This window comes from Phycodurus eques, chromosome 17 (genome assembly GCF_024500275.1).
Source record: "Phycodurus eques isolate BA_2022a chromosome 17, UOR_Pequ_1.1, whole genome shotgun sequence".
Taxonomy (NCBI): Eukaryota; Metazoa; Chordata; class Actinopteri; order Syngnathiformes; family Syngnathidae; genus Phycodurus; species Phycodurus eques.
The window spans coordinates 12,620,718-12,636,714 of record NC_084541.1 but is presented as its reverse complement, the minus strand read 5'-3'; the positions used below and the strand labels follow the sequence as shown (position 1 = coordinate 12,636,714).

General features: G+C 41.5%; 1 protein-coding gene across 7 annotated transcripts in view; it reads right to left on the bottom strand.

The window, feature by feature from the left end:
- Positions 1–628: 628 nt before the first annotated feature.
- LOC133416145 (rap1 GTPase-activating protein 2-like) overlaps positions 629–15,997 on the bottom strand; it is a 33,868-nt gene continuing 18,499 nt past the window's right edge. For 2 of the 7 annotated variants that reach the window (XM_061702838.1, XM_061702843.1), the window contains exons 5-25: positions 15,745–15,792; positions 14,978–15,010; positions 13,446–13,676; positions 11,547–11,650; positions 11,093–11,171; positions 10,910–10,963; positions 10,745–10,828; positions 10,431–10,531; positions 9,360–9,489; positions 8,234–8,389; positions 8,072–8,143; positions 7,110–7,196; positions 6,830–6,976; positions 6,233–6,337; positions 6,021–6,112; positions 5,833–5,937; positions 5,164–5,251; positions 4,854–4,920; positions 4,638–4,708; positions 4,526–4,557; positions 629–2,462 (exon numbers count right to left, since the gene is read on the bottom strand). In XM_061702838.1, the coding sequence (XP_061558822.1) occupies positions 4,546–4,557; positions 4,638–4,708; positions 4,854–4,920; positions 5,164–5,251; positions 5,833–5,937; positions 6,021–6,112; positions 6,233–6,337; positions 6,830–6,976; positions 7,110–7,196; positions 8,072–8,143; positions 8,234–8,389; positions 9,360–9,489; positions 10,431–10,531; positions 10,745–10,828; positions 10,910–10,963; positions 11,093–11,171; positions 11,547–11,650; positions 13,446–13,676; positions 14,978–15,010; positions 15,745–15,792 (1,866 nt within the window). In that variant the 3' untranslated portion in view covers positions 629–2,462; positions 4,526–4,545. Of the gene's footprint in view, positions 2,463–4,505; positions 4,558–4,637; positions 4,709–4,853; positions 4,921–5,163; positions 5,252–5,832; positions 5,938–6,020; positions 6,113–6,232; positions 6,338–6,829; positions 6,977–7,109; positions 7,197–8,071; positions 8,144–8,233; positions 8,390–9,359; positions 9,490–10,430; positions 10,532–10,744; positions 10,829–10,909; positions 10,964–11,092; positions 11,172–11,546; positions 11,651–13,445; positions 13,677–14,977; positions 15,011–15,744; positions 15,793–15,997 lie in introns of all 7 variants that reach the window. The other 5 variants (XM_061702839.1, XM_061702845.1, XM_061702841.1 and 2 more) reach the window with 5 other exon arrangements.

Genomic DNA, 15,997 nt, shown 5'->3' with positions numbered 1-15,997 from the left:
TAGAGGCTAAGTCTATGCCTTGCAACTGGAGTGTCATAGTTTTGTATCCCCGCTCGAGCGCAGGTCGTCGTCATTTGCCAGCGTGCATTTTGGAGCCAACAACATTAAAAAAATAAAAATAAATCTCTTAAATAAGGCCATGGATGGGGAATATCTTGCTTCTCCGACTCTGCTGCGTCATGATCGTCAATGCTCCCGATTTTCATGTTCCGTCATGCCGCTCCTGTCCCCGTTTTTTTTCCTCCAGATCTCAATCAATTTATCAATCAATTATGGTTGACTTTACCTCTACTTTTACTCTATTAATTTTTATGTCGTGTCGTCATCCATGAAGGTTGAAAAGATTAAAAAGCTTATTTTGACTTTGGAGTAGAAAGTACAGATATCGGTTGTCAAATGCAAGGTGTAAAAGTAGTCCGAAAAATAAATATTAAAGTATTACTTTACTAAGTATCGATACTACATTACTTCCCACTCACCACTGGAAGTGCTCAATGCATAAATACAACAATTTTATCCCCCAAAATGTCCTTACACGGAACTTTAATAGGTGAATGCTACAATCTTACAATTAATATTCCACCGTATTTATTGCCATTGAACGACCATAAAAACACATTTCACTGGAACTTTATTGAAGGTTTTTGCCTTGAAGTGTAGCTATTTTACATTTAACTTTTTACAGTGCATTTCGGATTCATGGAAACAAATGAAGATTTTCCTTGAAAGAAACACATGATAATCTCGATCAGCTTGAAGGGACACGGGACATGGGACAGAAACAAACATGCTACATTTGATCATCCTCTTGATACACAGGAATGCATGGGCGAGGATGTAGGAAAGTAATATATAAGGAATGTTGTGCTTTCAGGGCAAAAACAGTGCAGTTTTGTAAAATCTTTATGTTCAAATCAGTGGTTGTCAAACTGGGGTACTCTGTTCCCCATGCTGTGTGGTCAGGGTACCCCAAAAAGTATTTAGCAATACATTTATGTCATGTCATTTTAAGACGTGCATACCTCTACCTATGGGGACTGCTATGCCATTAAAACAAATATCCTAAACCAATTACCCCTTCCTACCACTTAAAAGCTCCGATATGATCGTAATCCCTGTATGTGTGCACTTTATTTAGCTCTCTCACACTATTTTCTTATGTAGAGTTTTACAGGTGAAGCAAGACGAGCTCGGAAAGGTATTTGCGGCGTGGCAGCACATACCTCGGGTCAAATGTTGCGTCAGTCACTGCTTTTGCAATCTATAAATGGGTAGCATGTCTTTGGCAATGTTCAACGTGATTGACTCTTTGAGTGACTTCCACCAGGCTCCGTTCTTGTCACACCTAAACACAGGGGATTGAATTCAATCTAATTTGGTTAAGTTCCTTTCTATTATACGTCTTGTGAATATTGAGGTTGAAATGTTCCTTATGGCATTTAGGGATGCACGTTTGCTGAATTTCATTTGAGTCAGCATTATGTGGGGGTTCTTGGGGGGGAAAAAATTACTCCCCTGTAAGGGATCCCTGGACCCAAAAAGTTTGAGAAGCCCTGGTATATACTGTACACCTTTGAAAATAATCAAACTCGTTCTTGTAGTGCGACATTTTCTATCACTTTTTGGGTTTTTGCTTCAAATGGTAGTTCAACTTGCACAAGGTGCAACAAAGTGTCAAACAAGCCAATTCAAAATAAATGTTGAATGTAACTATGTAACTCTAGGTAGGTGTGGAAATGTATTTTGTTAAAATTTGTGATTACAACTCTTGTCCCAGGAATTACTGTATATTTCATTTATGAGTGACAAAAATATGGAATATTATTGCAGGGGAAAGTGCTGCATATCATTTTTAGTCAATTATATTCCACACAAAAATACATTTTTCAATGTACACCCTCATTCGGTTGTATCCCTGATTATTTAATTGAATGCATACAGTACATCTATGGCAGTTTTACTGCTCTCGCCGATTTAAGTGTTAGAACAGACTTTTCACTTAAACTGATCACATCAGATTCTAAGGTGCTGACACTGCAGAAATTGGGGATTACTGTAAGATGTATTTGAAGACCAAATGGGAAAGACCTTAAAGAAGAGCAAAAAGATGGAATTAGCTCATCTTGGCATCAAATTCTTCTACATTTCCCATGATTCAGTTGGAGGGTGTCCTTGCATGAGCCTCTCCCCTTGGTAAACAGTTACTCGCCTTCCAGCCAGTGTTGCTAAATCGCTGGTGGCGCTGTGACATCATTGGGGTTATTTTCACTTAACTGACACATTCATTTGCCATTCTCATGGGGCGGAATCACAATGTGCGAACCGATCATAATCATAAGTCATGGAGAGACCAGTTGGGAATGACGGAAGCCACGTTGCACAAGTCTCGATGCTGACTCATCATCCTCATCAGTGACACCGGCTGGTGTTCTGGCAGATGAACACACTCGAGACTCTGACAACTGAACAAACAGAACCAATCAATTTATTGTAAGATTCCAATTCCAATGTAGTTGGGACTTTGTGTTAAACATAAATAAAAACAGAATACAATGATTTGCAAATCATGTTCACCCTATATTTAATTGAATACACTACAAAGACAAGATATTTAATGTTCAAACTGATAAACTTTATTGTTTTTAGGAAATAATCATTAACTTAGAATGTTATGGCTGCAACACGTTCCCAAAAAGCTGGGACAGGTGGCAAAAAAGACTGAGAAAGTTGAGGAATGCTCATCAAACACATGTTTGGAACATCCCACAAATGAACAGGCTAATTGGGAACAGGTGCTTCCCTGAATTGCTCAGTCATTCACAAACAAAGATGGGGTGAGGTTCACCGCTTTATGAACAAGTGCATGAGAAAATAGTCGAACAGTTTAAGGACAATGTTCCTCAATGTACAATTGCAAGGAATTTAGGGATTTCATCATCTACGGTCCATATCATCATCAAAAGGTTCAGAGAATCTGGAGAAATCACTGCATGTAAGCGGCAAGGCCGAAAACCAACATTGAATGCCCGTGACCTTCGATCCCTCAGGTAGCACTGCATCAAAAACCGACAATGTCTCAAGGATATGACCACATGGGCTCAGGAACACTTCAGAAAACCGATGTCAGTAAAGTACCGTTCAGCGCTACATCCGTAAGTGCAACTTGAAACTCTTCTATGCAAAGCAAAAGCCATTTATCAACAACACCCAGAAACGCCGCCGGCTTCTCTGGGCCCAAGCTCATCTAAGATGGACTGATGCAAAGTTCAAGTTGTTTTTGGAAATTGTGGACGTCCTCCGGGCCAAAGAGGAAAAGAACCATCCGGACCGTTATGGACGCAAAGTTCAAAAGCCAGCATCTGTGATGGTATGGGGCTGTGTTATTGCCAATGGCATACGTAACTTACACATCTGTGAAGGCACCATTAATGCTGAAAGGTACATACATGTTTTGGAGAACCATATGCTGCCATCCAAGCAACGTCTTTTTCATGGATGCCCCTGCTTATTTCAACAAGACAATGCTAAACCACATTCTGCACGTGTTACAACAGCGTGGCTTCGTAGTAAAATAGTGCGGGTACTAGACTGGCCTGTCTGCAGTCCAGACCTGTCTCCCATTGAAAATGTGTGGCGCGTTATGAAGCGTAAAAGACTACAATTGAGACTGAAACTGTACATCAAGCAAGAATGGGAAAGAATTCCACCTACAAAGCTTCAACAATTAGTGTCCTCACTCCCTAAATGTTTATTGAATGTTAAAAGAAAAGGTGACACAGTGGTAAACGTGAACGTGTTGCAGCCATAAAATTCTAAGTTAATGATTATTTGCTAAAAACAAAGTTTCAGTTTGAACATTAAATATCTTCTATTTGTAGTGTATTCAATTAAATATAGGTTGAACATGATTTGAAAATCATTGTATTCTGTTTTCATTTGTTTAACACAACGTCCCAACTTCATTGGAATTGGGGTTGTATAACAATGAGTTTTATACATGTTAACATGTTTATTGAGCCACTGAGAACGAGAGTAGGCTTGACTCACTTTTTGTCATTTTGCAGAAGAGTGGTTTGAAATTTTATGGCTGCAATACAATCTGGGCCATTTACATCTTGCACTTGTATTAACATACAGATGCACTGGCACCCAAGTTAAAGCATGAGTTACTTTCTGAGTTTTCCATCTCTGAACCTCACTTTCTCTAACATTTTTGTGGGAAGTGAAGCCTGGTTTCATGGGCTCGGAAATGGGTGTTGGCCCAATTGTTGTGCTGATTAATCGGGAAAAGGGCTGAGTGCAATTATAGACTGCCCTCTATATGTCCAAATTGGAACTAAACCTTAATTTAGACTGGACAGATGTGCCTTTTATCTATTCATTTTTTCACTTAACTTAAAAAAGAAAAAAAAATGGAGTTAGCCCACTCTAGTTCTCAGTGGCCTAATTCAGACACTGTCTTTGGAAACATTAGATTAAAAAAAAAAAAAAAAAAAAACACTCACAGTTAAAATTTTGCAAATACCTGTTCCTTGTCTTTGGAGTCTAGTGTCCCAGCTAACGACACAGATGAGGAGGTAACAGTTAACCAAATAAAACACAAGCGAGCAGTAGATGACCACAAAAGTGAAACTTACTGCGGCAGAGTGACTCAACTTGTCGAAACGAAACTTGAGGTTAGATCGTGGGGAGTTTTTGTTTTTCGTTTCTGAAAGGTGCAAAAATGACAAAACAAGAGCACAGTAACATATAGATGGGAAAGAATACAAAGTCACTGTAAGAGATTAAATGCAAAAATGCACATTGAATCAGAGACAGAGCAGAAAATCTTGTTAGTTTGTCAAGCTGTCAACCTGTGGGGCTTCGACAGACGGTGAGCGGACTTGAACCTTGACTCTCTCGTGTCACAGCAGGGACAAGCTGCGGAAACAGAGGAGGAAAAAGTGATGCATAAATTGCTTGCTTTCTTTGTATATTCAAAGGCAAGGTTATCCATTCCAGACTGCAGCAAATACAAAGTATGAGTTAAGCCTGTAAAATGAAACGATTTATGTGTCAATTCATTTATTCTTCCTGCTGGCTTCCACATTGTGTTATGCATGAGAAGAAAACACATCTTTGAGGAACTGCTTCAATAAGTTTGTGTGCGTGCGTGTGTCTCACCAGGTGCGCGTCATCTCCAGGGAGACTGAAGCTGCACGTGCTGGAAGTGGATCTGGAAATTTTACTGCTGTCCTTCTTCATGCAAATTCTGCAAATAGATGAGCAAAAGTCAGTGAAAACCATCATCTCAGTAGGAAACGCATGGTTGACGTATTTTGGGAAGTTAACTTTTTATTGGCTTGTATACAAATAGTTGGGTCTCTGGGGTGCCTGGCCACCCGTTAAGTGGGAAATGAAACAAAGTAAATGTTTTGCTATATGAGACTATTTCTAAAAATGTGCCTGTGAGTGTGATGCGTTACACTTCTGTCCCACTGTTAATATGGCTAATTTAAATGATTACCACTACCACACAGAGTTACCCGCCCGTGATTTGATCAATTAACAGGTATTGGTAAAGGGGCTGCTATACACAGACACACACACACACGCACGCACCCACCCACCTAGGGGTGTAGCACCATATCTCCCTTCACGGAGAGCCCCCTACAGAAATATTTGTAGATGGGAGTGCGGGGACGCGTGGCATACGATGGTTGAACATGTTTGAAAATTATTTGTCGATGTGGGTGAGGTTTTGGGCCCCGGACAGCCAAGGGCCCTAAACATGCTCGGGTTCCTGGGGCAGTTATCCCCCTTTTGCCCCCAGTTCAATGCCCCTGCACACACCTGTCTTGTTGCCCCACCTCCGGAGAGCCGGGATTGGATGGCAACTCTGACTTCACCTCCAACATCGGCTGGGAACTGTCAAAGCTCCTCTGGTCACCAAGGAAACTGATGCAACCAAAATATACGCAGGAAAGACTTCAGTGACATTTTTGTAGGCTTATGGAAACACTGTCCAAGTCAGCAGTTACCTTCTCTGGCTGTGCTTCTCTGTTTGGCTGTCAATACTCAACAATCGAGGGAAGAGACCCGATCGTCGTTTCACTGGAGATTTTACATTACACTTGGGAATAAATGTAGTAAATTAACATAATTACGCAGCAATTATAAATATTATTCAATACAAGAAGCAGCAAATCAAGAAACCATCACTGACACTGCAAAAAGTACAACCTGTGCTCACCTCAGCACTGATATGTGCCAATCCCCCACCACTCAAACTGGTGGGCAGCCCCCCGCCACCCCTTGACATTGTCTCCATGGAGACGCTTCGTCCTCGCATGGCCCTCTGAAACAGACAGAAGTGAGCGATAAACACTGAAGGAGAAGTAACCTAGCTTGATCTAGCAGGCAACTTTGCTCTGTTACTCGTCCTTCTGAGTCTCAAACTTAATGTTTAGTCTAATAGTATTAGTCATCTCATTAAAGCAGTGATGATTGCTGTGGTATAATACAGATCATCAGGTGCCCTGTGGAAAATTATCCAATTTCACTTAATTAGGCCAGAAATGATTTATTTGCTCTAAATAATATAGTAACAGGAAGAACAAATAAATGCTCTTCCACTAGATGGCAGAAGTTACATTATTAACCTGTGTATCCACTTTTTGTGGCATTTGGTGGTGTGCCGCATGATTTGTTTTCTGATGAAAATATGTTCCTTGGCTCAATAAAGGTGGAGATTGTATTGGAGAATGGGTAACTACTGAAAGATATACTGTATTGTGAATTTACTCAATTGTTAAAAAAGAAGCGTTATAGAATCCATATTTCGAGTTACCTTGATGGATTCGAGCAGACCTCCATGAGCATGTCCATTTTCAGCCCGCGGCTCCTCATCGAGAGTCGACGACAATCCCAGCATTCTCTGGGAACCACTCTGCAACTCGTCCTGGAGGGTGTCCAGCAGGGCAGCCCTGGTCCGCTCCTACGAGAACAAAACAGCGAATACATAGAAATCAAGTGAGGATCTCGAAAGGAACCTTGTGGAACATGATGGGTGAACCGAAACTGACCGTATTGCTTTGATTATTATTATACTATTGCAAAGGCAGGATTACCTCCAGTCGGGCAAAGCGGATGCTCTTGTAACAGGCCAGCTCTGCATTGATGATCTTAGTGAGGAGAAACTCCCGAAACTCTGGACCCTGAATCGAAGCAAACTTGTTACCAGTTCAAATCATCCATCCTCAGGACATTCGATTGCAACTGGACTGTTTCGGTTGTTTTAGAACTACTAAGAAAACCAGAACAGTCTAGTTGCAATCGAATCAATACCTTGAGAATGAAATGGCCTGGATGAATGAGAATATTCACGGGAAAAATCTGTCATGTGTGTGTGTGTGTGTTCCGGGTTTTGTCCTCCTCCCTGTTTCACACACACCTGCTCCTGTGAGCATCTTCACCACCTGTGCCTCGTTCACCCTAATTACCCCTTGTATTTAACCTCGTGTCTCATTCCCTCTCGTTGCCAGTTCGTTGTACCTTGTCGTCACGTTCCAGCATTCCTTGTTTCCACGTCACAGACTCACCGTAAGACTTGACCCTGTTCCGATTATCGACCTTGCCTCATGTTTTTGGATACGGTTGCCTTTCTTGGATTGCCTGCCTGTGTACCGACCTATGCCCGTCCATTAAACCTCTCTTTTTGGAAACTGTCCACTTGTTTTGGAGTCGTGCATTTTTGGGTCCTATCCTCTGTTCCGTTCATGACAAAATCATACATCGATTCATCCAGCAATTTTCTACAGGGATTACACCCTGGGCTAGTTGGCAGTCGATCATAGGGCACACATAGACAAACGAGCATTCACAAACCCATTCATACCTATGGACAATTTACAGTCTTCAGTGACCCTAACATGCATGTTTTTGGAATGTGGGAGAAAGCAGGAGTACCCAAAGAAACCCCACACAAAAACACAGGCAATTCAAAACTATGAGACAAACGTACGAACCACTAGGACACAGTGCTGCCCCACTAAAAATAACTAGTACCAAAATGACATCCGCATCTTCTCACCTTCTTAAAAACAGCTGGATTTGGAAGAGGCGGGCCAAAAGGCGGTACGTCCTCTCGCGCTGTAACAGACACCTGTCAATCACATATTGTCAAAGAGTACATTTATGTCATAGAAAAATCTGTGTACAAGCACCTAACAGATGATGTGGAACTCAGCTGTACCTTGTAGATGGTGTTCTCCGAGCAGGGATCCTCCACCTGCACTAGAACAAAGGCGTGTAAAAAGTTGGAGGCGATCATATCTGGTACAAAGGGGGTGGCCTCCTCCTGGAACACCACGGCTACGATGTCGTTCCCTATGTGACGCTTCCTTTGGAGCTGAAGACGGAGCAAATACAGTCAAACAGATTAAAATGCAGATGTGGGGCACTTGAGTCACATGACTGGACTCGAGTCAGACTTAAGTCACTAATTTTAGGAGTTGGGAAAGACTCGATTTGACGCGCTATTCATGAGACTCAATTTAGACTTGAAACACGTCTTGACAAGTGTTGCCCATTTATATTTGAAAATCGACATCTTCAAAATAGTTTGTCATATGTTTTGTTTTTGAAAGAAAAGTAATTTCTAGCAACCCAACAGAAATGATGCAGATCACCCCATGAAGTAAGTATCTTGGAAGGAGGGAGATCTGGAGATTACTACATTTGGATTCAAGGATTATTATTTAGATAAAAGTTTTTGCAACTCAAAGATAAAGTTTTGCAACTCAAAGATCAGAGACATAACTATGTAATCCAACTTCATCCGTTTTAGTAAAATCCACAAAGACAGGTAAGATAACAGTAATGCTTAGCAGTATAGTTTACTGATAGTTGGTCACACATTAACTAAACTTCATGTTTCTTATGGGTTGAATTTAGAAGAAAATAAATTAACAGACAATATAGAGAGTGGTTTGAGACCATTGAAAAAATCTGGACGTGTTAGTACAGCTAATTGCCACAATTTCTGCCACTGAGAGCAAAATGACTAATGAGTGAATATATGTTTTAACTGAGCTAGACGGTATGACTTGATTGATGATTTACTTAATCCAAGTAATGACTGGCTCAACTTGCTTGAAATTTAGTGCGGACTCTAATTGGCTTTGCTATATTTTCGCCACAGTAAATTGGGACTTGCTTTCAAGTTGAAGGTTCAGACTAATGACTTGCATATACTTGACTTACTCCCACCACACCCAGCAAGGCTGACTTGAGTTTTTGCTCACAATATTCACTTGTGATGATATTTGGCCCTGTTACTATGGAGGGTGAGTGCACATCAGTTGTTATAGAATGCCTACCTGCTGGGTGTCTCCCTCAGTAAAGGGCAGCTTGGTTGAGACGTGGAACATGATTTCCTGCTGTCTATGGACCGTGTATACAGATTGCGAACCAGTCTGGCCATGGGACACGTCCAGACCTCCCCGAAACCTGCGGAGGGAGCAGTCTGTCAGAAACTTCCTCTCAATTTAAAGAGGACATAGTATGGAAAAATTACTTTGGAAGTGCTTGGATAGGGTCTCAGTAGTACCTGCCCACCCATCAAGTGGGAAATTAAACAACCAAGTTAAACTTACATTCAAAAAACATACAAACATATTGCGCCCACGCCACATTTGTACTGTAAATCAATGATTTGGAAGCTAGCCTGGGCCAAAATCCAAAACGAAAGTGCTTGGGCCGCCGCTTGAAAAGCGTTCTATCATGTCAAAGCCAAAAAACTAAGCAGAGTAGCAGTTTTAGCACATATTAGTGTTAGCTGACAGGGGTGCGGAGGTTGTATGGTTAAATTAGCCAGTAGTGGCTTTCCGCAAGCACCGTTCACCGATGTGAAGGGGCGAATATCTCCTCTGCTGACACTGACGGCAGTGCTACTGAAACTGGCAAGAAGCGCCTGGCTCTTGCCGCTGTCGGTGACGCATATTAGGAGTCAGAATTAAATAGGTTGAAACCTTGGGGAGTTTTGATAACATGGTTTTCCTCTTGCCTCTTCTCTGTTCAACCAGGATAACTCCACCTCATTTTCCTAACAATGCGCCAACAAGTTTATTTTCCTACCCTATTCCTGAGGCAAGTCTTCACAGTAAGAAGATGGAAGAGTCCATTGCATGAGAAGGGGCAGGACACTTGAAACAATCATGAAAGATTAAGCATTTTGATGTGTTTTTAAGCGTGTAAATGAAGACTTAAACAACAATGCTTAATGCATTTGCTTTTAATCAAAGAAGACTTTATAAATATTTTTTTATTAGATGTTTTGGGGACCCCTGGAAATCTCCGGGCCCCAGGCAAATGCATGTTTACCTAATGGTAAATCCGCTCCTGCTAATTATACTCTATACTAAATAGTAGAAGATGAGTGCTTCACTGACCCTTTAAAGTCCTGCAGCTCCACAGTATCGCCAAGCAGCTGCAGGAACTCTTGGAACGCCGGCGTTTCCTCATTGTTCCTGAACAGCTCCTCCTCGGATACCTGACCGACATCCACACAAGACGATATATTGATTCCTGCGTATCTATCAGGGGTGATGCTATAATGATCGATTGTAAAAACCCAGCCAATGGTGATACAGTAAGACCGTGCAGGAAGACGGGACTCAATGAGAAACCTAAATCAGAGCGGGAGGAGTAATGTGTGCTAGATCAGGGAAGGGAAGCTAATGTATGAAGTATCGACTATTTTTACCTGGCCAAAGTGCTGAAAAATGACTCCAAACTTGAACGTGCTGTTCACTTCATGCTCGTCGTAGTTGACAATCAGCTGAGACGCCTTGAGAGATGCACACAATACAAAATGAATCAATGCCTCAGTCCTGTTAATCAATAACCGATATTGTTGGGCAAGCTTCACCTTCGGGTAGAGGACGGGACTGAAACGGAGAGCGGCTGCGTCGTCACACAGCAGCTGCAGGATAAAGAAAGGAAGAAGAAAAAACACATGGAGGCACAAGTGATCACCAAAGAAAAGAATCAGAAGCGTGACAGGCTAAACGTGCAGGTGTGTGTGTGTGTGTGTGTTTGTGTGTATGTGTACCTTTGCCAGCTCTTGTACACTTGGAATATCAGGCAATTCCGTCACTGACAGTCGCTGATAGATTGTCTTCACTCGGGACCTGAAGGTGCACAAAAGCACAATCATGCACTCACTAGTCACCGTCAAGTGTCAGATGATGAACTCTTAGACAATATATGGACAAAAGTACTGTTGATCAATTAAATAATCAATCAAGACATCTCCTAGACTCATTAAATTCACCCTAAATCACAATTCTAAAGCATTTAAGGACATTTTGGACAACTGTATAGAGGAAGTTTGGGAAAAGCCCACAAGTAAGGGCTGTTTAAATGCATGTTGGGATGATTTTGGGATGAGGTTGAACAAGGCTTCCTGTCAGTGTAATGGCCAGATGTCCTAATACTTTTGTCCCTGTAGTCCCTATGTATCCTGTATTCACACAATGGGATCATTGATTGATTGCTGGATGTACCTGATGATGACGTGGATGTGTTCCTGCTGATTCACCTCTTCATGCCTTACAGACAACAGCACGTTTCCTACACTGCTGGATGGGCAAAAGAAGTTTAAATGCTCCTGGGAAAGGGAAAGCGACAGAGAGGGGGGGGGGGGGGGGGGGGGGGGGGGGTGGAGAGAGAGAGAGAGAGAGAGAGAGAGAGAGAGAGAGAGCGAATCAGAATCATCTTTATTTGCCAAGAATGTCAAAAACAAGAGAGAGAGAGAGATGACAAAACAATTCCTTGCAATATGAAAACAAAAATGTTCAAACCTGCTGTGAGTGGGCATAAATGTAGTATTTTAAGTGAAGTGTAATGGTTTCTGTATGATTAAATGTTGATACATTAATTTTATGTAGTTTTCTGTACAAAATCCATGAAACTAAGAGAAAACAAATATTAAATGTTTATGTATTTATGTATTTATTTATTTTAGTAACATTGACACAAGTAATTATTTGATTAAATAAATAAAATATCCAAAAAAGTAATAAAATAAATTCCAAAAACCTTAAGAGAAAATATATATGTGTTGATGCAGGGCAGATGAGCAAAAGAGAAGACAGCATGTTGGGATATTTCTGCAACTGAAAAAAAGAAAGTTACAATAAAAGAATTTTTCTTCAGCTGACAGGTTCTACTCCAAATAACTTTAACTAATATAAATTTAAATCTAGCATCATGGCCTCACCGGACATTTTTCCGGTGAGGGTTCGACTCTGCCAAGGCTGCCCTTCTTTGTCACAGATTCTGTTCATAACTTTTATGGTGTCCTCAGTATTGCATCTCTGCTTTTTTCAGATGATGTGGTTCTGTTGGCTTCATCAAGCCGTGACCTCCAACTCTCACTGGAGCATTTCGCAGCTGAGTGTGAAGCGGCTGGGATGAGAATCAGCACCTCCAAATCTGAGACCATGGTCCTCAGTCGGAAAAGGGTGGCGTGCCCTCTCCGGGTCAGGGATGAGATCCTGCCCCAAGTGGAGGAGTTCAAGTATCTTGGGGTCTTGTTCACGAGTAAGGGAAGAGTGGAGCAGGAGATCGACAGGAGGATCGGTGCAGCCTATGCAGTGATGCGGACTTTGTATCGATCCGTTGTGGTAAAGAAGGAGCTAAGCCGAAAGGCGAAGCTCTCGATTTACCGGTCGATCTACGTTCCTACCCTCACCTATGGTCACGAGCTCTGGGTCGTGACCGAAAGAACAAGATCCCGGATACAAGCGGCCGAAATGAGTTTCCTCCGCAGTGTGTCCGGGCTCTCCCTTAGAGATAAGTTGAGAAGTTCGGTCATCCAGGAGGATCTCAGAGTAGGCTCTGCTCCTCCACATCGAGAGGAGCCAGATGAGGTGGCTGGCGCATCTGATTCGGATGCCTCCCGGACGCCTCCCTGGTCAGGTGTTCCGGGCACGTCCCACCGGGAGGAGAACCCGGGTAAGACCCAGGACACGCTGGAGAGACTGCATCCTTCAGCTGGCCTGGGAACGCCTCGGGATCCCCCCGGAAGAGCTGGATGAAGTGGTTGGGGAGAGGGAACTCTGGGCGTCGCTGCTAAAGCTGCTGCCGCCACGACCCGACCTCGGGTAAGCGGTAGAAAATGGATGGATGGATGGATCTAGCATCATACAATAATCATACAGACATTAACTTGACAGTAAAAATCATGTTACTCCTGTCAACATGTATACTTGTCAACATTTTCACAGCTGCTGACGGGACAGCTGAATGCGCCACAAGAAAGTGCACAAACTGCAACATACTTTAATGTATTTTTTTTACCTATTTATAGCTCTCTATATATTATACAATTCATATATATATAAAGTATGTATTATTTCGTGCAACTAGAACCACATCATGCACCTGATGTTGCAGCTCACCTTGCCCAAGAAGTACTTCCTGTACGCCCGAGCAGCCTCGTTGGTCTCCTCCAGGCGATATCCACAGTCTGCATTATCCTGGGCCTCTCTTCCTCCTCCTTCTCCTCGTTCTTCAACCCCGCTGGCCTCCTGGGTGGCAGGAGGAGGCGCAGGGGGGGGAGGTTCCTCAATCCAGTAACCTCCAAACTGGGGGAGGATGACCTGGGGGTACGGTCCTCCCTTCTCCAATACCTTCATATACATCCACACACGCACGCACACAAGCACACACCATTTGTCTAAGAGGGGTGGGCAAAGTATGGCCGGGGTGCCACACACGGCCCAAGCCATTCTTTAATTGGGCCTACTGAACATTTACTTTATCAAGAGTCCTATCAAGATTTGCATTATTTTCCTAAATTTAAAATGTGTTTTTAAAACATTAATTTTTTTATGCCTTTGTCTGATTAAATAATTATTTAGTTGATTTATTTTGAAGAAATATAATTCAATAAAAAATAGTAAATTAACAATTTTAGATCAAACAATTGGTTAATCGATTATAATGGAATTTATTATACTGTATATTAAATACTAAAATAAAAATACATTTCTATTTCATCTATTTAAAAAAAATTATTATTTAAAAATATGTATAATAGCTATTTAAGGATGTGACAAAATTGGATTGCTGATTTTAGGTGTGGCGGCACGGTGGATGACTTGTTAGCGCGTCAGCCTCACAGTTTTGAGGACCGGGGTTCAATCCCCAGCCACGCCTGTGTGGAGTTTGCATGTTCTCCCCATGCCTGCGTGGGTTTCCTCCGGTCACTCCGGTTTCCTCCCACATCCAAAAAACACGCATTAATCGGAGACTCTAAATGTGAATGTGAGTGCGAATGGTTGTTCGTTTGTATGTGCCCTGCGATTGGCTGGCAACCAGTTCAGGGTGTACCCCGCCTCCTGCCCGATGACAGCTGGGATAGGCTCCGGCACACCCGCGACCCTAGTGAGGAGAAGCGGCTCAGAAAATGGATGGATTTTAGATGTTTTTCTAATCTATATTAGTATTTTCTATAATATTAGATTTTTTGCATTACACTGATATGCACTTTTAAAAAACAACAACATTCCAGACACTTAAGGATGATCAACTTTTGTTAATCAACTATGGGGAAAATCGACGATTATTAGAAATCGATTCTTATTATTTATTTTTATTTGTATGTATGTATTTTTTCCATTATTTATTGTTATTTATCCATCCATTATCTACACCACTTATCCTGTTCAGGATGTTATCATTATTGATTTTTGTTAAACCATATTTATTTTATAGGACATAAAATAGTGAGGAAAATGCATTTTTGAAATATTGACTATTTATAATAGTTTACTGTTGAATAATAGAAAAACAACAGCAGACATAAATAATCCCTGAATGTTTTGCTCTTAACAGCCTCAAATATTTTTTTGTATTGAAAAAAATGGCCTTGAGCACAAACGTTTACCCACCCTTGTTCTACAATGACATTAATGAGAGAGGGTCTCACCTCCTCAATCCTTGGATAAGGGATGTAGTCATCCTGTTTAAAGAGAAACCTGTCACACACACTCGTCCACACAAATGATCCACTGAGAACTAGAGTGGGCTAAATCCATTTTTGTCATTTTGCAGGAGAATGATGATTATATTGTGGCAATAAAATCTGCTGCATTCTTTGGGGTATTCTTCTTGTGGATACTTGTTTTTACAAACATTGTGTTCTTCCTCAAATTTTAGTTTGATCGAAACATATATTGAAGCTATCAATATTTCATGAAAAATGATAAATAATATTCACTTCTACTAACATGCAGATGCACTGGGCCCCAAGTTAAAGCACTATGTTCTTTCTGAGTCCTTTATCGATCTCTGAAACACACTTTATGGGATTTCTTTTTTATCCTGGTTTTGTGGGTGCTGCCATCTTGGAAATGGGAGTTAGCCCAGTTGTTGCACTGATGATTCACGAAAAGTACTGAGTGCAATAACGGACTCCCCCTATAATGTAGGTCACAATTAGAACTAAACCTAGATTGAAGATGTGCCTTTTCTTTATTGACTTTCAAAAATGGCAAAAATTTTGTTAGCTCACTCGAGTTCTCCGGGGCTCCAATAGTGTCTGACTTCTTAAAAGTCACGTGATGATATGAGACATTGGATGAAACACACTGTTTATCCACTGTTGTTGTCCTTTTTTGTTGATGACAATTTGCGACAAATGGGCAAATGAAAAGATGGCGACGGACGTGAGGACAGATAGACTGACTGACGTGCCTTCCGCCTCGGAGGGACGGCCTTCATCTCAGCAGCTTCCGGAACCTGCTGCATCACAGACGACAGCTTTTTTTAGTCAAATCTTGCTGCTTTTTATCGCTTTCTTTTTTTTTTTTACAATGGTGAGCTAATTACAATTACAAAATAAAAACTGACAGTGTTTTTTGTTTGGCCTTGGTAGACTATACACCGAAAAAGGCAAAGGGTGACATTTTTATCCACTACAAAGTGTGTGTATGTGTGTGTTAAAAGA